This window comes from Cygnus atratus, chromosome 2, assembly GCF_013377495.2.
Source record: "Cygnus atratus isolate AKBS03 ecotype Queensland, Australia chromosome 2, CAtr_DNAZoo_HiC_assembly, whole genome shotgun sequence".
In the NCBI taxonomy this organism is placed as follows: Eukaryota; Metazoa; Chordata; class Aves; order Anseriformes; family Anatidae; genus Cygnus; species Cygnus atratus.
Genome location: NC_066363.1, coordinates 130,669,432 through 130,685,890, shown reverse-complemented (window position 1 = coordinate 130,685,890; position 16,459 = coordinate 130,669,432). Strand labels below are relative to the sequence as shown.

At 42.3% G+C, this 16,459-nt stretch overlaps 1 protein-coding gene across 1 annotated transcript in view; it reads left to right on the top strand.

Annotated features, from left to right (window-relative positions):
- Positions 1-5,992, top strand: part of PAG1 (phosphoprotein membrane anchor with glycosphingolipid microdomains 1) — a 102,655-nt gene extending 96,663 nt beyond the window's left edge. Inside the window, exons 8-9 of the mRNA XM_050708698.1 lie at positions 3,460-3,519; positions 5,076-5,992. Coding sequence (XP_050564655.1) covers positions 3,460-3,519; positions 5,076-5,426 — 411 coding nt within the window. The 3' untranslated portion in view covers positions 5,427-5,992. The remainder of the gene's footprint in view (positions 1-3,459; positions 3,520-5,075) is intronic.
- Positions 5,993-16,459: the final 10,467 nt, after the last annotated feature.

Genomic DNA, 16,459 nt, shown 5'->3' with positions numbered 1-16,459 from the left:
CAAGCCAACGAGCAAAAACTCCAGTGCTGTTGAGGAACAAAAAGAAAGTGGAAAGAAAATAAGGACGTGTTCTGTTTGTGTTGAGGCTTCAAACGTAATTTATAAAATTGCTAGGTACAAGATGTTTAGGAGCAAGTATTTTCTTCTGTATCCTTCAAAATCAATGTGTCACGGGTTCCACATTTAGAAGAATGCTGCATACCAGGGAAACAAGAACAGGTCTGTTAGCACTTGGGGGTATTTCTCAATACTGGATTGGGAAACGATAGAAGGGATCCTGACACATGGTGCTCACAAACATACCGATTAGAGAAAATTACATCACTGCAGATTTTTTCTAGCACATATTTGTTTTACTGGCCAAAGTTGACACTAGTAACTTATTCCTCAAGACAAAACATATCCTGCAAACAAGAACAAATAAACTGAGCACCTGTAGTATAGCAGATTCAATAAAGGGCTATGCCAAAATGCATTTGAACTTCTTTTTTTTAATTGGTGAGTAAGAAAACCACAGGTTAAAGATTACATTCTCCAGCCAGTGAGACAGAAGTAAGAGAGATGTTAGGCCAGAAGGAAGCCCCACCAGGAGCAGATGTCAGAGTGCTTTGGGTCAGTCTTCCTCAGACCTGCATGAGGAGCCTGAATTTTGGAATTTTTCAGAATTAAACCACCAAGAAAAGTGAAAGTAGGAAGGAATCTGTTGTAATGAGTCTCTTGTGTATCTCATATGTTTCTGGAAGCAATATTTAATTGGCTCTGCTAAAAATAGCTCTACTTCTCCATCTTGGTCTGTACTGGAGGAGGTCTGAAATATTTTAAATGGAAAATTTGCAGAAAACTCCAAAATGTGGAGCAGGAGTTCAGTAAAGTCTGCTTGCCCTGGTGGGGAGGACTCGCATGTCTGCTGTGAGGTAGCCAGGGTTCTGATTGCCATAAAAGTCACAGAATCACAGAATGGTTTGGGTTGGAAGGGAACTTAAAGACCACCTGTTTCCAAACCCGCTGCCACGGGCAGGGACACTTCCCACTAGACCAGGTTGCTCAAAGCCCCATCCAGCCTGGCCTTGAGCACTTCCAGGGATGGGGCATCCACAGCTTCTGGGCAGCCTGTGCCAGGGCCTCACCACCCTCTGAGTGAAGGATTTCTTCCTGATATCTTTAGTTTAAAGCCATTCCCCCTTGTCCTATCACTACACCTCTTGACAGAGTCCCTCCCCAGCTTTCCTGCAGGGCCTCTTTAGGTACTGGAAGGCCGCTGTAAGGTCTGTAAGATGACACCAAGCTAAGTGCGTGTGTCGATCTGCTCGAGGGCAGGAAGGCTCTGCAGGAGGATCTGGATAGGCTGGAGCGATGGGCTGAGGTCAACTGTATGAAGTTCAACAGGGCCAAGTGCCGGGTCCTGCACCTGGGGCGCAACAACCCCAAGCAGAGCTACAGGCTGGGAGATGAGTGGCTGGAAAGCTGCCTGGCCGAGAAGGACCTGGGAGTATTGGTTGATAGTCGGCTGAATATGAGCCAGCAGTGTGCTCAGGTGGCCAAGAAGGCCAACAGCATCCTGGCCTGTATAAGAAGCAGTGTGGCCAGCAGGTCTAGGGAAGTGATTGTGCCCCTGTACTCGGCTCTGGTGAGGCCGCACCTCGAGTACTGTGTTCAGTTTTGGGCCCCTCGCTACGGGAAGGACATGGACGTGCTCGAGCGAGTCCAGAGAAGGGCGACCAAGCTGGTGAGGGGTCTGGAGAACAAGTCTTACGAGGAGCGGCTGAGGGAGCTGGGCTTGTTCAGCCTGGAGAAGAGGAGGCTCAGGGGCGACCTTATCGCTCTCTACAGTTACCTTAAAGGAGGCTGTAGTGAGGTGGGGGTTGGTCTGTTCTCCCACGTGCCTGGTGACAGGACAAGGGGGAATGGGCGAAAGTTGCGACAGGGGAGTTTTAGGTTGGATGTTAGGAAGTACTTCTTTACCGAAAGGGTTATTAAGCATTGGAACGGGCTGCCCAGGGAGGTGGTGGAGTCACCATCCCTGGAGGTCTTTAAAAGACGTTTAGATGTAGAGCTTAGTGATATGGTTTAGTGGAGTACTTAGTGTTAGGTCGGAGGTTGGACTCGATGATCTTGAGGTCTCTTCCAACCTAGAAATCTGTCTGTGTCTGTGTCTCCCCACAGCCTTCTCTTCTTGAGGCTGAACAACCCCAACTCCCTCAGCCTGTCTTCACAGGAGAGGTGCTCCAGCCCTCTGATCGTCCTCATGGCCCTCGACTGGACTCACTCTAATACTTGTGTCCTTCCTTTGCTCTGAGCCCCAGAGCTGAACGCAGGGCTCCAGGTGGGGCCTCACGAGAGCAGAGCAGAGGAGGACAATCATCTCCTTCACCCTGCTGACCATGCTGCTTTTGATGCAGCCCAGGATGCGGTTGGCTTTCTGGGCTGCAAGCACACATTGCCAGCTCATGTTGAGCTTCTCATCCACCAACACCCCCAGGTCCTTCTCCTCAGGGCTGCTCTCAATCCATTCGCCACCCAGCCTGTATTTGTGCTTGGGATTGTCCCAGCCCAGACGCAGGACCTTGCACTTGGCCTTGTTGCGCCTCATGAGGTTTGCACAGGCCCACCTCTGGAGCCTGTCCAGGTCCCTCTGGATGGCATCCCTTCCCTCCAGCATGTCAGTCACACCACACAGCTTGGTGTCATTGGCAAACTTGCTGATCCTAAGACATTCTTTGTAGTGGTAAAATGGTTTTCCCCAAAGTTTCATGATCCATATGCTTTGCCTTACGCTTTGCATGCTTGAAGTTAGACTTGACATGAAACCAAGCCCTCCATCATTTAGTAACTTTGACACATGAACCGGATCCAGACAAATGCTTTGACAATTTAGGTTCCCCTCTCAGGGTGCATTGAAGTGGGTCATTTCCATATGCATGGCTTTGAAGGTTGTGAGTGCACCTCTGAGTAGTTGCTACATTTCGTGGTGGAGGAGAATATAGCTGCCTTGCAGAGCTTCCAGAGCCCAGTGAAGGAAGGACAGTAATTGTAAGGAAGGCTCCAGTTAGTGCAGTTCTTTTGTAATCTAGGATTGTATCTGAAGATCAAGCAGAAGGCTGGCTAGTGTTTCACAGCACCTCACTTTCAATTGTTCAAAAGCCTCTGCAGACACTTTTTTTACTTCATTGGAAGTTTAAAGGCAGGGATAGAGTGCAGCAGAGTTTGTTTTAACTATTACATAATTTTTGCCCCTTTTAGGTCAGCACAAGAGCAGATACATTAAAAAGCTCTACTAACCTCAGGGCTGTTATCTCCAGAGATGTAAGCTGGATATTAGCTCCATAAAATGGAACTAGTGAGCAAATGACCATAAAATACAATGTATTGATTGTAATGTGAGGGTTTTATTGTAGGTTCCACGCTGTTGACTGGTAATGAGCCTTTTTTTTTTTTCCTTTCTTTCTTCCTTTTTTACAGAGGCATAGTTCGATGTCTTACAAGTCTCGGGAGGAAGATCCATCTCTTACAGAAGACGAGGTAGGTTTCTTGCATGAAATTCAATAACTAGCTAGAGACCTTCTTTCAGGCAGAAATTAGCATAAGCTCTGCATGATTAAGCAGGATCTAAGAAAGGTGAAAATTGTCTGAAGGGAAAATGAAAGCTGAAGTTTTTCTGTACAGAGTTTGCACTGTCATATTTGTGAAATACAAGTATTTATAAATTTCTGAATAGAAGTATTCTAGCATATGGCTTTGCCAGGCCAATAGGCTTAAAAAAAGGTGTCTAAAAATAATGAGAGACCACAATTAGCTGATCATTAGGGCAGTTCCTTGGTTTGATTGCCAAGTTCTACTTAAGAAGTTTGAAATGTGCCCTACCTTTCCCATTCAAAGTGTACGGGGCTCTGAAGCACAATGAAAGCACTGGAACATAAACTGTCCTTTTAAATGTTTGTTAGTCAAAGAAATTGAGGAGATTGAAACAGAGAGAGAAAAGTGAAACAGAAATAACATTGCTTGTGACCATATCCAGTGCTTCTGTGCAATTTGATACAAATCCATGGTGGTCTTGCATGCTTGGGAAAGACTTTAAACGTAGCAGAGGAGCTGTATGGCAATTATGATGGTAGGTACCAGAGAAGCAAAGCAAAGAATTTCAGCCTTGTGGCCCACGAGAGGGAAGTTATGCACATCGACTGACAGAGGGAGTCAGGATGCACTGGGCACCAGCCAGGAGAACAGGGACTCATGGACGTGGGCTTCTCCTTCATGAAGGGCCACCTTTGTGCAGTGGTTTGGGCATACCACCTCCTCTGAGTGCTTTTCTAGAATACTGTTTATATGATTTGTGCCATTAGAAATTTACTTTTGGGAAGGTTTTTCTACCATTGTTGAGGGTTCGCTGTTCTACCCCACCCCACGTGGAGCCAGAAGGAGAGAAATTCCTGCTCCTTCTTGTGTTTGCAGCAACCAGTCTCTGGTCTTCAGTTCTGATAGGCAGTGACAAGTGCAGCTCAGGTACAGGCTAGCCAAAGGAATAGACCTTGCATATCAGGGCCAGCACTATTTGCTGGTTTCTGATTTTCCTCCTGTTTTTTAATGTTCTCTTCACGTCTTGGTCCCTCCTTGGTTGCACCTATAAAACCAACAAATAACTGCTGTCCTATTGCAGTGTCTGTAAAAGTTGGAGGGTAGCTGCTACCATTAAAATGAAAGAGCAAAGGTCAGGCAGCATCATTTTGCATTCCAGCAGCTAAACCTGATCATCACTTTGATACCTGTCTCATTCAGCCCAAGTTGGCTCCAGTACCATAGCAAAGCTTGCAAGAGCTCCTGCTCACAAAGCCAGTCCTGGATCTGATTTGCCTGCAGGGATTTATATTCAAGTAACTTTTACTTTTCTAAATGTCATCATTCTTTTTTGAAGGAAATAATAAATGTATAAATGCATGCAAGAAAAGCAATTTTGTAAGAAAGGATATGTATTTATTGGAAGGTCCTGTCTTTCAATATACTCATGGCGGGAGGGGGACAAGCTGGCACCCAAGCTTTATGCCATGCTTAAACACTCAGCGGGTGTCTCCTTTTCCTAGATCTCAGCCATGTACTCTTCAGTGAGCAAGCCAGGACAGGCCATCAAGGCACTGGATTCTCCTTACACCTGTATTCAAGAAATTGCATCTCAGAGGTCCCCGTCTGTTTGCAGTGGCCTCTATGCAAGCGTGAAGGACTTTGAAAACACCCTCAGTACTACCACTGTGCCTCAGTCAGCAGACAGACCCAACGGGGAGCTGGAGCCTGACTATGAAGCTATCCAGGCAGTGAGCCAAGAAGAAGACAGGACCTTGTCTGTGCCTAACACAAACCACACTGCTCTTTCGGGAGAGAATGACTATGAGAGCATAGGGGACTTGCAGCACCACAGGGATGTCACCAGACTTTAACTACTCTGGCAGCCAGATTTCAGCCTTTATCTTATCTGCTGGTGTTTTCAAAGGAACATGTGAGACAAGAAGAGGGAATCGCTTCTTATTTTGAGGAACAAAGCTAAGTACAGAATAGAAGTTGTGAAGAAGCCATGCGTGCTTCAGCCTGGGTGTGATATCCATGGGGTTGTTCTGGGTGGTGGATGGAGGCTCACAGGAAAACTTATTTTTTATTGTTACCTTTTTATTGTTAGTTCCAAGATGGCCAGAATTTGGGAAGGAGTGCTGTGTTTGTCGTCCTGATAGGATCCCATACCAAAAAGACTGCCTTTACACAAAGCTAGCTTTTCATTTTAGAATATTATTTTATGTCATTTTCTTCAACATATTTTTGAAGAATCGTTCTTCATTCGAGTTCGGGCATCCACTTCGTGGAGCAACTCACAGACCGTCACGCCTCTCCTCAGACTGACTTTGCAGGGCTGGGGAAGGTGTGCTAACCTCTGTGTCTTTGGGAGCGTGCTGTGAGTCAGCCTGCTGGGACCGTGAGTCCTTGCAGCGAGGTGGGGTTGAGATGGAGGCAGGATATCGGTGTGTCCTTTCCACTGTCATTACAACTAAAGTGCAAATAACAGTTACTTCACTTCACAACAGACCTACCCCAAAGGTACTTGAATTAATTCTGTAGGCTTTTTTCTTTCTTTTTTCTTTTCTTTTTTTTTTTTTTTAATGTTGGGGCTGTAGAATGTGACTTGCAGTATTTTGAGATGTGTACTGGTATTTGTAGGGTTTTTCATTTAATTATTTGTGAAATACTGCTTTTAAATGGCAAGTGACACTCTTAGTGGTCTCACTGTGTTCCTCCTGTGTGCACACACGTACCTACACATACACACACTAGACAACTGTCATGTTGCAAGAAGTTGTACAAATCAATGTGTTGGCATAATGTTTAGTCTAACCATAATAGTGTTGAGTCATCTTTTAAAGAATTTTGCCCTTTTTAAAGACTTAAAATATTTTAATATGTTTATCTATTATATTATATAGGAAAACTTCTGTATTGTGTTGAGTGGATGATATTTTTCATTTTTGCAACATATTTTTAATCTTTGAGGTTTTTGTAGATTACCTTACTGCTTTATGTAACCAGAGGAATCCCATTCTTTCCTTGGGTTGTATTTGTTTTTCCTTTACATCTTTTTCCTATTTTAGATGTACGTAAATGAACAACTGCTATATTTTTTTTAATCTTCTTAAACAGGGATGTGGACCATGCCTTGCTGTTTTTAAGCTTAAAATAATGGAGTCTGTGTAAAAGAAAAAGGCAAAAAAGAGGCAGAAGAGAGAGTGGATTTCTTCTGGGATTGCCACTGGTCATCCTTGTTCCTCTGCCAAAAGAAGCAGGAGAGTCATAGCTGAGGGAGACCACAAAGTTCCTGGGGCTCCAACAAGCAGTTTGAAAGCCACTGTCTTTCCAAAGATACCATGTTATTCTGTTACTGGTGAAAACAAAGTACAGTACTTAGATGAAATAAGCAGGTACTGGACTGATACTCGTGTTTTCTTCAAGAATAGTGCAATGATGAATACTACAATAATACAAGAACAGTCCAACAGTAGAGAACAGGCATTTCATTATATGCCTTTGTACACACTTATGTGTACATCTGTGCATGTGTCCCTATGCATACACACATACACGTGATTTGTAAACAAGGACAAACTACGGTCCAAACTTGGTAGCATTCAGATAACATTCACATACATAATATTGGCATGTGCTTGAAGAGTAGTTAATGCAAAAACAGTACGTAAACTGAGATTGGCTCATTGCATAGCAGCCCAGAATGGGTTTAGCTTCAGCTCAGCTGGTGCTGAGGTGTGATATATCAGATTGAGTCCTTCTCAGATCACTGGCCAGCACACAATGGTACTTGGTACTGTATAGGGCAAACACAGTCCTGGGTACACACATTTGTTAGAAATACCTACAACTGAAAGAAGTGTACTGGTTTATGGGCGTAGCCTGTAAGGAGCATGGCTCTGAGGAGCAGTGCTCGCCTGCAAACTGCCCACAGAGTGACTGAAGCTTTGTGGAGCCTGACCTCGCGCGGCCGTGGAGCACACTTGAGCTGGGGCTCTCTTCCTGCAAGGAAAAGCAGCTCAGACAGACCAGTCTGCAGCTATCTTGACTGTGCTGCCATGCTTTCACGGCCGCAGCAAAGACTTTTCTTCCACTTCACTGCAGTGCTTTTTATAGCTGACTTTGGTCTTCCTCCCCTTGCAGTGTTCCCTCAAATGTGAATTCATGAAGTTCACCTTTGACTGTTCTCTCCTTCTACTTCATGCTGTTTAAGGCCAAAGATAAAATGCCTCACGTATCACAAGATCTTCTGTGCTGAGTTTGGAGAATTTCTGGAGGTTTAACTGTGTGCTTGCTGCCTGCTCTGTGCTCAGGTGTACTCGTTTATGTATGTCGTCCTCAGTCTGACTCCTGCAGCTCAGTGGGAGACATACACAACTCCTGAGGTTCCCAAACACATCTCAGGATGCAGTTATCCCTTAAGGGCTGTCTTACTCATTACATGGATGACTGCTTATGGAGAAACAGTAGCAACATGAGGCTTGTCAGGTTCACCAGATGCAATTTCAAGATCAGTTTAAAAATCAAAAAATAATAGCAGTTAATGATAGCAAAGAAAAACATTGAACTCCAGATTGCAAAATTTTAAGCTGCAAAAGAAGAAAATCAAGCATCACTCTAAAAGACGCCAAGATCAGGGAGCCAAAGGAAGAAGAAGGACTGCCTGGTGGCACTTTGCTGTCTTTCGGAGCAGAACCAGGAGTGCTGGACTGGAGGAAGGGATGTCAGACTCAGCTCCTTCCTTCCTTTCTGATCCCTGTTGGGACCCCAGACTTCCCTTTTTCACAGTGAAACCCCTCCCCCTGTCTTTTTTTTGTTGCTGTCTCAGTCTGCCTCACACGGTCTGGCGCCGGGCGCTGGTGTGCAGCCTGCAGTGCCATGGTGCTGGCACGTTCCTTCCCGTTTCTGCCACTCTCGGGCTGCTCACAACCTCTGCAGAGCAGCTGCTGTAGCAAAGACAATTCTTGAGTGGTGGACAGGGTCTGAAATCAGTGTTTTATTTCCTTCTTATGTGAATTGATCTCGGATGTTACAAACAGCTTAACCTTTTCCTTCTACCCCTCTGTCAGTCACGAGATGGAGATGTGTGCTTTATCTGCATCTCCTCAAGCTCTCCACCTCCACCTCTTGACAGATGACACAGTAATGCAGCCAGTATTTATTACAGAGTGTTTAGTGCAAGCTGCCATCCCCATTCTGTCCCTTGCCACATTCAGGGGCTTTGACCATGACAGTCTTCTCTGAAGTCATCGCAGCAGGGATCTGCTTCCAGCCCACCAGACCCTCAGCCTGGTGGGGAACGCGTTCAGATTCCAGATTGCTGCTTGCGATGTTAGCACCTGCCCTCACCCTCTGAGACCTCCTGACGCTGGGCTCTTGGGAGCCAAAAAAAATGAATTGCCCTCCTGAACAAGGACACGTGAAGGGGGCAGTGTGATAACTCCCCTACAATCTCCACTATGCAGTCTAATGCTATAGAAGAATATTTTAGAATTCAGTCCAAGGTTCTTAAATGAGTAATTAACATCACTTGACAAAAAAAAATAAGCTTCTGTTTTAGTTCCCTCTTTCCAGAAGTAAGATCTGTTCTTTTACGACTGTTGCCAATGCTTCCTTTTCACTAATACACTGGAAATACTTTCCCAGCAGCAATCTCCAAATACATTATTTTTGCTATAAAGAAAGGGGAGTCTCTTCTACTTGTCTCATCACTGCTATTTGTTTCTCTTTCACCACACCCGTAAATAAAATGTCAACATCCAGAATGAATTATTTGTTACCTGATGATCTTCTCTGGGGCAACTTCACAGACTTATTTCTTTACCTCCATTTGTTAGCACAACTGTATAAGAAGATCGCACTTCAAATTGCCATAGTAAAGCCACGTACAGCTGCAACATCTCTGTAACTACACTATTGAAAAGGTCTTTTCTGATTCCCTTCTGTGAACTGGTAGAAATAGGAAATGCAGTTTGGACATCTCTTCCCTGAATCCATCTCCCATGCGATTTCTAGCCACATCTTGAAGCCAGTAGTGTCCCTTTCTACCATGACGAGCTCAGAATTTCTTGCTCAGTCACAGAGCAAAATAAATTTTAAGGATATTTGTACACAGGCATGTACCTAGTTACCACAGCTAGATCAGCTATAGTGCCTTTTTTACTAAGTAGTTAGTACTTCCATACTCTTTTTTCCATCCTGTTCGTTTGACACAAAACTAGAAAGAGTGTTCCCCCCATTTATCTGTGGGGGAAACAGCTTTGGAAACAGTTGGTAGTAGCTTTATAAAGACACATCAAACATACTGGACCTCAATTAGCCTCAGTTTAGCAATAGTCTCTTACAAAGTTCCTCTAGAAAGCCCAGTACTGTAGCTACAATAACTAAGCTTTGCAATAAGCATGATCAATCATCTTTTGAAGAACCTACGTTTTTCAACAGTGAGCATTCAGGGAGGTGGTGATCTGTGTCCATGTCAGCTGTGAACAATCGGTAGCTTCAGTCTTTGTATTAGTACCAATTACAGGCTTGCTTACATGTAGCAGGCTGCACGGGGTGGGGGATGAGGGGAATGGCAAAAGAGGAGTGGGTGCTGGGATTCAGATGCATCAGTCACCCAAAGCTGGGCTGTCCCGCAATAGCGACTGGCTGAGGGTCAGCTGCCTTGTTCTCCAAGCCCTCGTGTATTGTGCCTCCGAGGAATCCATCTTGTGGGGATTCTTCTGGGCTGTGTACTTCTCCATGGCTCCCTGAACAGCTCCTCTCAGTTGTCTTGATCAAAATTCTGTGTACACGGTGCTCTCTGTTCAACCTTTCAATGGTGCTTTTATAAGATGCTGGATAAATGGTTTCAATGTGCTTTCTGAAAGCTGACATGTAAAGTTGTGACATAAAGTGTTCTCTCTAGCATTTTCTGCTTCACAGAACTGAGCGTTAACTGTGATGCTCTGACTGCAAAAGTCTGACAGGGCTTCCCTGTTTCTTCTTCACCCTCCAAAGAGCCAGAATGGAGCCATCACGTGTAACAAGCCTGGGTTGGGCGATAGCATTCAGAAGCAGCCATTCAGGCCAAGTGCATTGGCTTGAGAGCAGCTAGACACTTGGCTCCTCAAGGACGTTCTTCTGTCTCCAATTGTGTATATGCATTTGTTTGTAAGATGACTGTAAGAAACCTATTTCTGCAACAAACATTTTAATTTGGGCCAAATTCCAAAGAGGATATTTGGTTAATTAGCAGTTAGTTCAGATGAGCGTTATTTATTTAGGTTGCAACGTGCCTGAGTAAGGCTTGTATGTGCCTCACAAGCAACTTGGTGTGTGTGGTCTGTTGAGAACTGGGCGAATGCAAAAGATGCTCAACCTGATGGCTGCTCCTGGGGTAGCATGCTGAAGACTCTCAAGGGCAAATCTCTTCCTTGGAGCAGGAAGCATAATTGCTGTTAATATGATTTCATACCCTGGTGCTGAAGTTCATTTGTATCTGTCTTTTGGGATGATCATGGCTGAAGACATTGCCAGAGCAGATCACAACCTTAAAAGAAAAAAAAAAGAAAAAAAGAGAAGGAAAAAAAAAAGTATTTTTATATCCCTTGCTAGCTAGCCAGTTATCATTGTGTTGAGGATTATGCTGAGAATAAGAGCTATGGATGAAGCATCACAGAGATAAAAGCAGGGTGTTCCTTTTCTCCAAGGAGGGAGAACCCCGTGTAGTTGGGTCGATATGAAAGATCCCATGCTCAGCATTCATATATCCTCAACAAAAGGTGTTAAACAAATTAGTTGCCTAGGTAGTAATTTTCCAGTAGTGCATTAGGGTATCACATACACCAGACACTGTTCTTTTCCTATGGACAACAGAAAGTTGAAAGCTTATTGTGATATAAGGTTCCCATTGATTAAATTTACTTTACATGTAAGCCATAGGTCAGCAAGAGAGGGTCTAGACAATGTAGATATATTTAACCTAACTCTAAATGATGAGATGTTGTAGGCAGAATCGCTAGAACATCTCCATGCTCTACACTTGGTTGGACCTGCTCATATGGCACCACAATTTGCATAGCAAATGCATGGAGTATCTTTGTATTATGTATCCATTGGCCTGCCCAATCTATAGGCAACACAAAGCTTAGTTCTGATTTTTTGAGCTGTGGGGTTTGTTTTCTGGACATCTTCTGTCTCAAACTGGACAGAAGGACAGTCACTACAACCACAACAGCAAAGTGCCTAAAAGTAAAGATGTCTCCATAAAGGTAAAAATGCTCACTGTTACTGCACAGCAACTTGTCTACCGTATGTGGTACTCTCTTGCCATACACATTTCTAAATTTGTCTTTCATTTGTTGTGTTCATTTATTGTTATAATAACAGTCTGGCAAGTTTTCTGTCTCTGCAAATTCAATTGTATAATTTTAAATAGAACGTTTGTTACTGAAAATATAAAATGAGATCTTTGTTCAGTTTAGAAGGCAGCTGTGTTGTTTCTCATAATTTAAGATAATGCAACAACCTGCTTAGATTTACAAAGTATGTAAAACATGACTTTAAAATGCTTTGGTTTAACTTTCAAGATGCCTCCCTTTCACTACAAGACAATGTTACCAACTGTGTGATTTTAATCTTGTATTGTTCTAAAGCCTTATGAATCTTATTACTTATGGGGAAAAAAAAAAAGAAAAAAAGAAAAAAAAGGCACCACTGGTGTTTTGACTTCCTAATGTCTATGAAGAGGTGTTCATGTTTTAACTTTCAGCATACATTGGATTTGGACTATCCTCTTATTTATGTAACTGCTCCTCCCTGTCACGCTCAACCATCACCATCTTGGTTCTCTTTTTTTGTCCTTGATGAAATACAGCACCTGGCCACTGTCCAGCGGGCACAGAAACTGCATCACTTAACAGTTCTGAACAGGGTTTAGAAGCCTGGACTTGTGCTCTGAAGTCACACATTTTGGGGAAATCAGATCCTGTCTTGCAGACTTCTGTGGAGATCTTCACTTTCTCTCAAGGCAAAAAGTTCCATAGCTTGGAAACACTCAGCTGACATGGAAAGATGTACAGTAAGAGATGAACTGTTTGTTTTTGGTTTTGTTTTTTACATTAGTAAAAAATCCTTAAGAGCACAAGAACCCCCTTTTTCACATTGAAGAGGATACTAAACTTGGTCTTTATCTCTGAGGCTGCTTGAGAATGGTCACGTAACCAGCCTCCTCCGAACGTCCTACCTGTGTGGCTATTTCAGACCTGAAATGAGCATCTGGATCACTCATGGCTCCACATGGACCACCTTCGTTCAGGGCCTGTCTCAGTTCTGTGGCGACGACAACTTAGGAATGGCCCTTGGCTTCCCAGTCCCAACCCCCTGAGCTTTGAGTGTGTGAGCTGCTCCTCTTCAGTCTGCCTGGTGTTGCTAGACTGAGGTGTGCCAAGAGTCAGCTGCCAGCCCAGAGAGGAGCATGTACTATCAGGGCAGACCAGGTACAGCCTACTGCAGCAACTAGGAAAAGAGAGGTCAGAGGAAAAGTAGCTAAGTTTCATTTGTGCTTCACCCATCTCACAGACTACCTAGTCATAAAGGTGTTTATTGTAGAGGAGATTGCAGTCAAGGGACAAGGAGCAGAGAATTGCACAAGGGATGGGTGGAACTGTTTACTCTTCTCCGTATTCCCTTAGCCCAGAGAGGAAGGGTCAAGCCCTCTTTGCCCCACTGTCATGTAGGTTTCCTGATCTTTTATCAAGCCTCTGTAGCACCATAAACGAAAGGAAAATAAATTATAAATACATGCTTTTGCTCTATGATAAACCCCAAATGGGCAAAGGTGCGTGCACTAATGTAAGTACCATCATTCACGTGCAGATTTGGACTTCCACAGATGTTTTTTAGCAAAAAATAAAAAATAAAAATCAAAACTGGGTTATGTTATTTAAAAGTAATAATTTGCATGAGATAAGAGTGCAGGATTAGACCCTAAAAGTTTAGGACATGTTTGGTTTGGTGCTAACGTATTTTTGTTTGTATTTTCAGTGAAGTGAATTTTCTTTCTTTTATGTTAGTGAATTGATATGACTTCCATAGGAACAACAAACAATACAGAGTCTGGTATATGGATAATTATCTCCAATAGCTGTTATTAAACTCCTGCCTCAGTAGGATTCACTTTAAATTGGGTGCTGAAGGAGCTTCAGCACAAAATTGCTGTATGCATGGAACATTGCCTACTTAGAACATAGTGGATAAGTATTTGTAATTACAGACACTTTCATTTATTTTAACCGTTGTTTTATAATGGAAAAAATGTTTATCAGTAAAAACGGTTTTCTAGCAATGTTCTCCTAAGTAACGTTTTAGCAACAAATTCTGTTTTTTGGACAACTATTTGATTTTCTGGTCACTGAAGAACTTCAAAACATCCTCTAACCAGCATGATCTTCTGAAAAGAGAGGATTAGAACTGTCTCTGGCTGTCTCGGAGTGGATACAGTTGAAGGAACTGTGCGGTTCAGATCTGTAGGTAGCGAGAGCAGTTCAGAGAAGTGACTGTAATATATAAACCTGGAGTCAGTGCATGCAGACTTCCAAGCTGGCACTGCTGAGGCTTGTTTGCTACACGATTGGTTATTTGGCTTGCTACCTTTCTGAAATCAATATGGTTTTATTAACAGCACTGTAGACACCAAAATACTGTAGTTTTGCAGAATGTATGTTCCATAAATTGTAGCTTGGCTGTAATTGCAGGGCTTATACTACAGTTAGTGCAGCTCGGATCCAAGACTAAGTTGCATTTTTTAAATTGATAAATGCCATGAAATTCCTTTCAACATTTTGTAGTAATATACACAAGTTGATGTAATTTAGTCATACCATTATTCTAAGAATCTTCATCTGATGTTTCTAGCCAATTCAGCTTTTGGCTGCTGAAAGCACAGTAGGTAATTATGGTTATTTACTGTAAATGTAGACAAGTTTTATGTAAATATGTCAGGGCAAAAAAAAAAAAAAAGGAAAAGAAAAGAAAATGTTACTTAAATGTATGAAGCAGTTATCTAAAAGTAAGAACATAAGTGAATAATATAAAATACAGCTTTTATTTATGTACAGTAGTATCCTAATATTTACTTGTTTATATGGGGAAAAAATTACTAAGATTCTGTACTGTATTCTCTGAAAGCTTTTGAAATAGGCTTTGCCATTTTCTCCAGTTAATATATTTGCAAATAACTTTTGAATTTAATGGAAATCCTTGTAAATGATGTCAAATGGGAAATGGTACATTGCAATGAAATTAGTTTGATTTAAAAATCCTGCAAAAATTGAAAACGCTATATAAATTCAGTAGCCAGACAGAAAGAATAAAACACAATAAAGAAGCTTTGTCCTTTTTTCTTCAATTTGTGCCTCCTTTCTGTTAGTTTGTTTTTCTTAACAAATGTTTTATTTAGTCCTTGTAGACACTTGCTTTTGTATGTCCTAAAATCTGCATTATTTGACAGAATTTTATTTGTTCCAGGCATTTTGTGCTGATTTCATTATCTGAAATGAACTTTTAAGTCTTCTTTGCGTTATATAGCACCTTATTCCCCCCAAAGCCACAATCCTGTCAACATTCAAGATGCACTGCACAAATTTTAAATTGACTGCAGAGTAAAGCTGGAACTCCTATGAATACAGCGGCACTGTGCTCTTTAATGCAGGTAAAAATATTGGTCTTGAGCCTTTAAAAGTTGTGCAGCTTTCGACATTTTTAAAGAAAAAGCTGCAATTACTAGCTTTATGGGTTATTTTCAGAAATTGTCATAGAATTTGTTTCCATTTGCTTTGCTAAAGGTGCTCTCCAGGTAACGTTCCCCCGCCATTTGCAACACTGCTCTGTCAATGGCAAGACTCTCCTTTGTGAACACACTGAAACATTTCAGAGGCAGCTGAACTAGGACCACAGCTGAATACATAACACAAGTCTGTATTCTGCACCTAAATAACACAAGGAAATGTCATCTTTGAAGCATTTCACTGGAGCAAGGCTTCTTTGCACACTAGAGCATGAGGATGAAGTGGTGCATAGCCTGCTGGGACTCACATTCTCCATGAGTTGCACCTTTCCCCCTCATTATCTTTAATTACAGATGAGAGAAAAGCAGCTTTACCCATTTAATACCAAGCTATTACTGATGAACAGGTTCCTGGAAAATTCACAGTGCAGCCACGGATTAGTTATACTGAGCTAGGAGCCTGCAAAATTGCACTCACGCAGACAATTAGTATCTGTTTAATCTGTGAAAAGGTATTTTAGTATTGAAAGATATAAGCTTATATGTCAAATAGAAGACTTGTAAAAATAAGGAAAACATGCAAAATTATTCAGTAACTGGTAGTTTAATAGATTGCCTTTTGGTCAACATTTGTTCACGAACCAGAAAAACTGCAAAATACATAACTTGATACAATTTATTAATGAACTAACTTCCTGAACATTACCCAATACAGGCTATTCTAAGAAATGCATACATTATTCTCATCAAGAGAACTGTATCACAGATACACACACACACACACACACACATATATATATACATATTAATTCCAAACAGTTGCTCTTAGCGATAAAATAGTTATATTACAATGGCTAGCTTCAGCTTTGAAGACTACTGTGTAGAACTACAAATGTGGCTGGTTGAAATATTGAATGATTTGCCCAGATTCTGGCTAACCATGTAGCTGCATGCAGGCACTTGGGAAAAGAAAGTAGGAGCATCTTTGTTCTCCTCTCGTCTTTGACAGTGCTTGAAAGCCAAGCTTTAAGCAAACAGAAGCTTGGTATGCAGTCAGGAGTATACTGCAGTGACACCTGGTGTTTAAAATGGAATTATTCCCTGTGAACTGTGACTGTCAATTTGCTTTTAATTGGG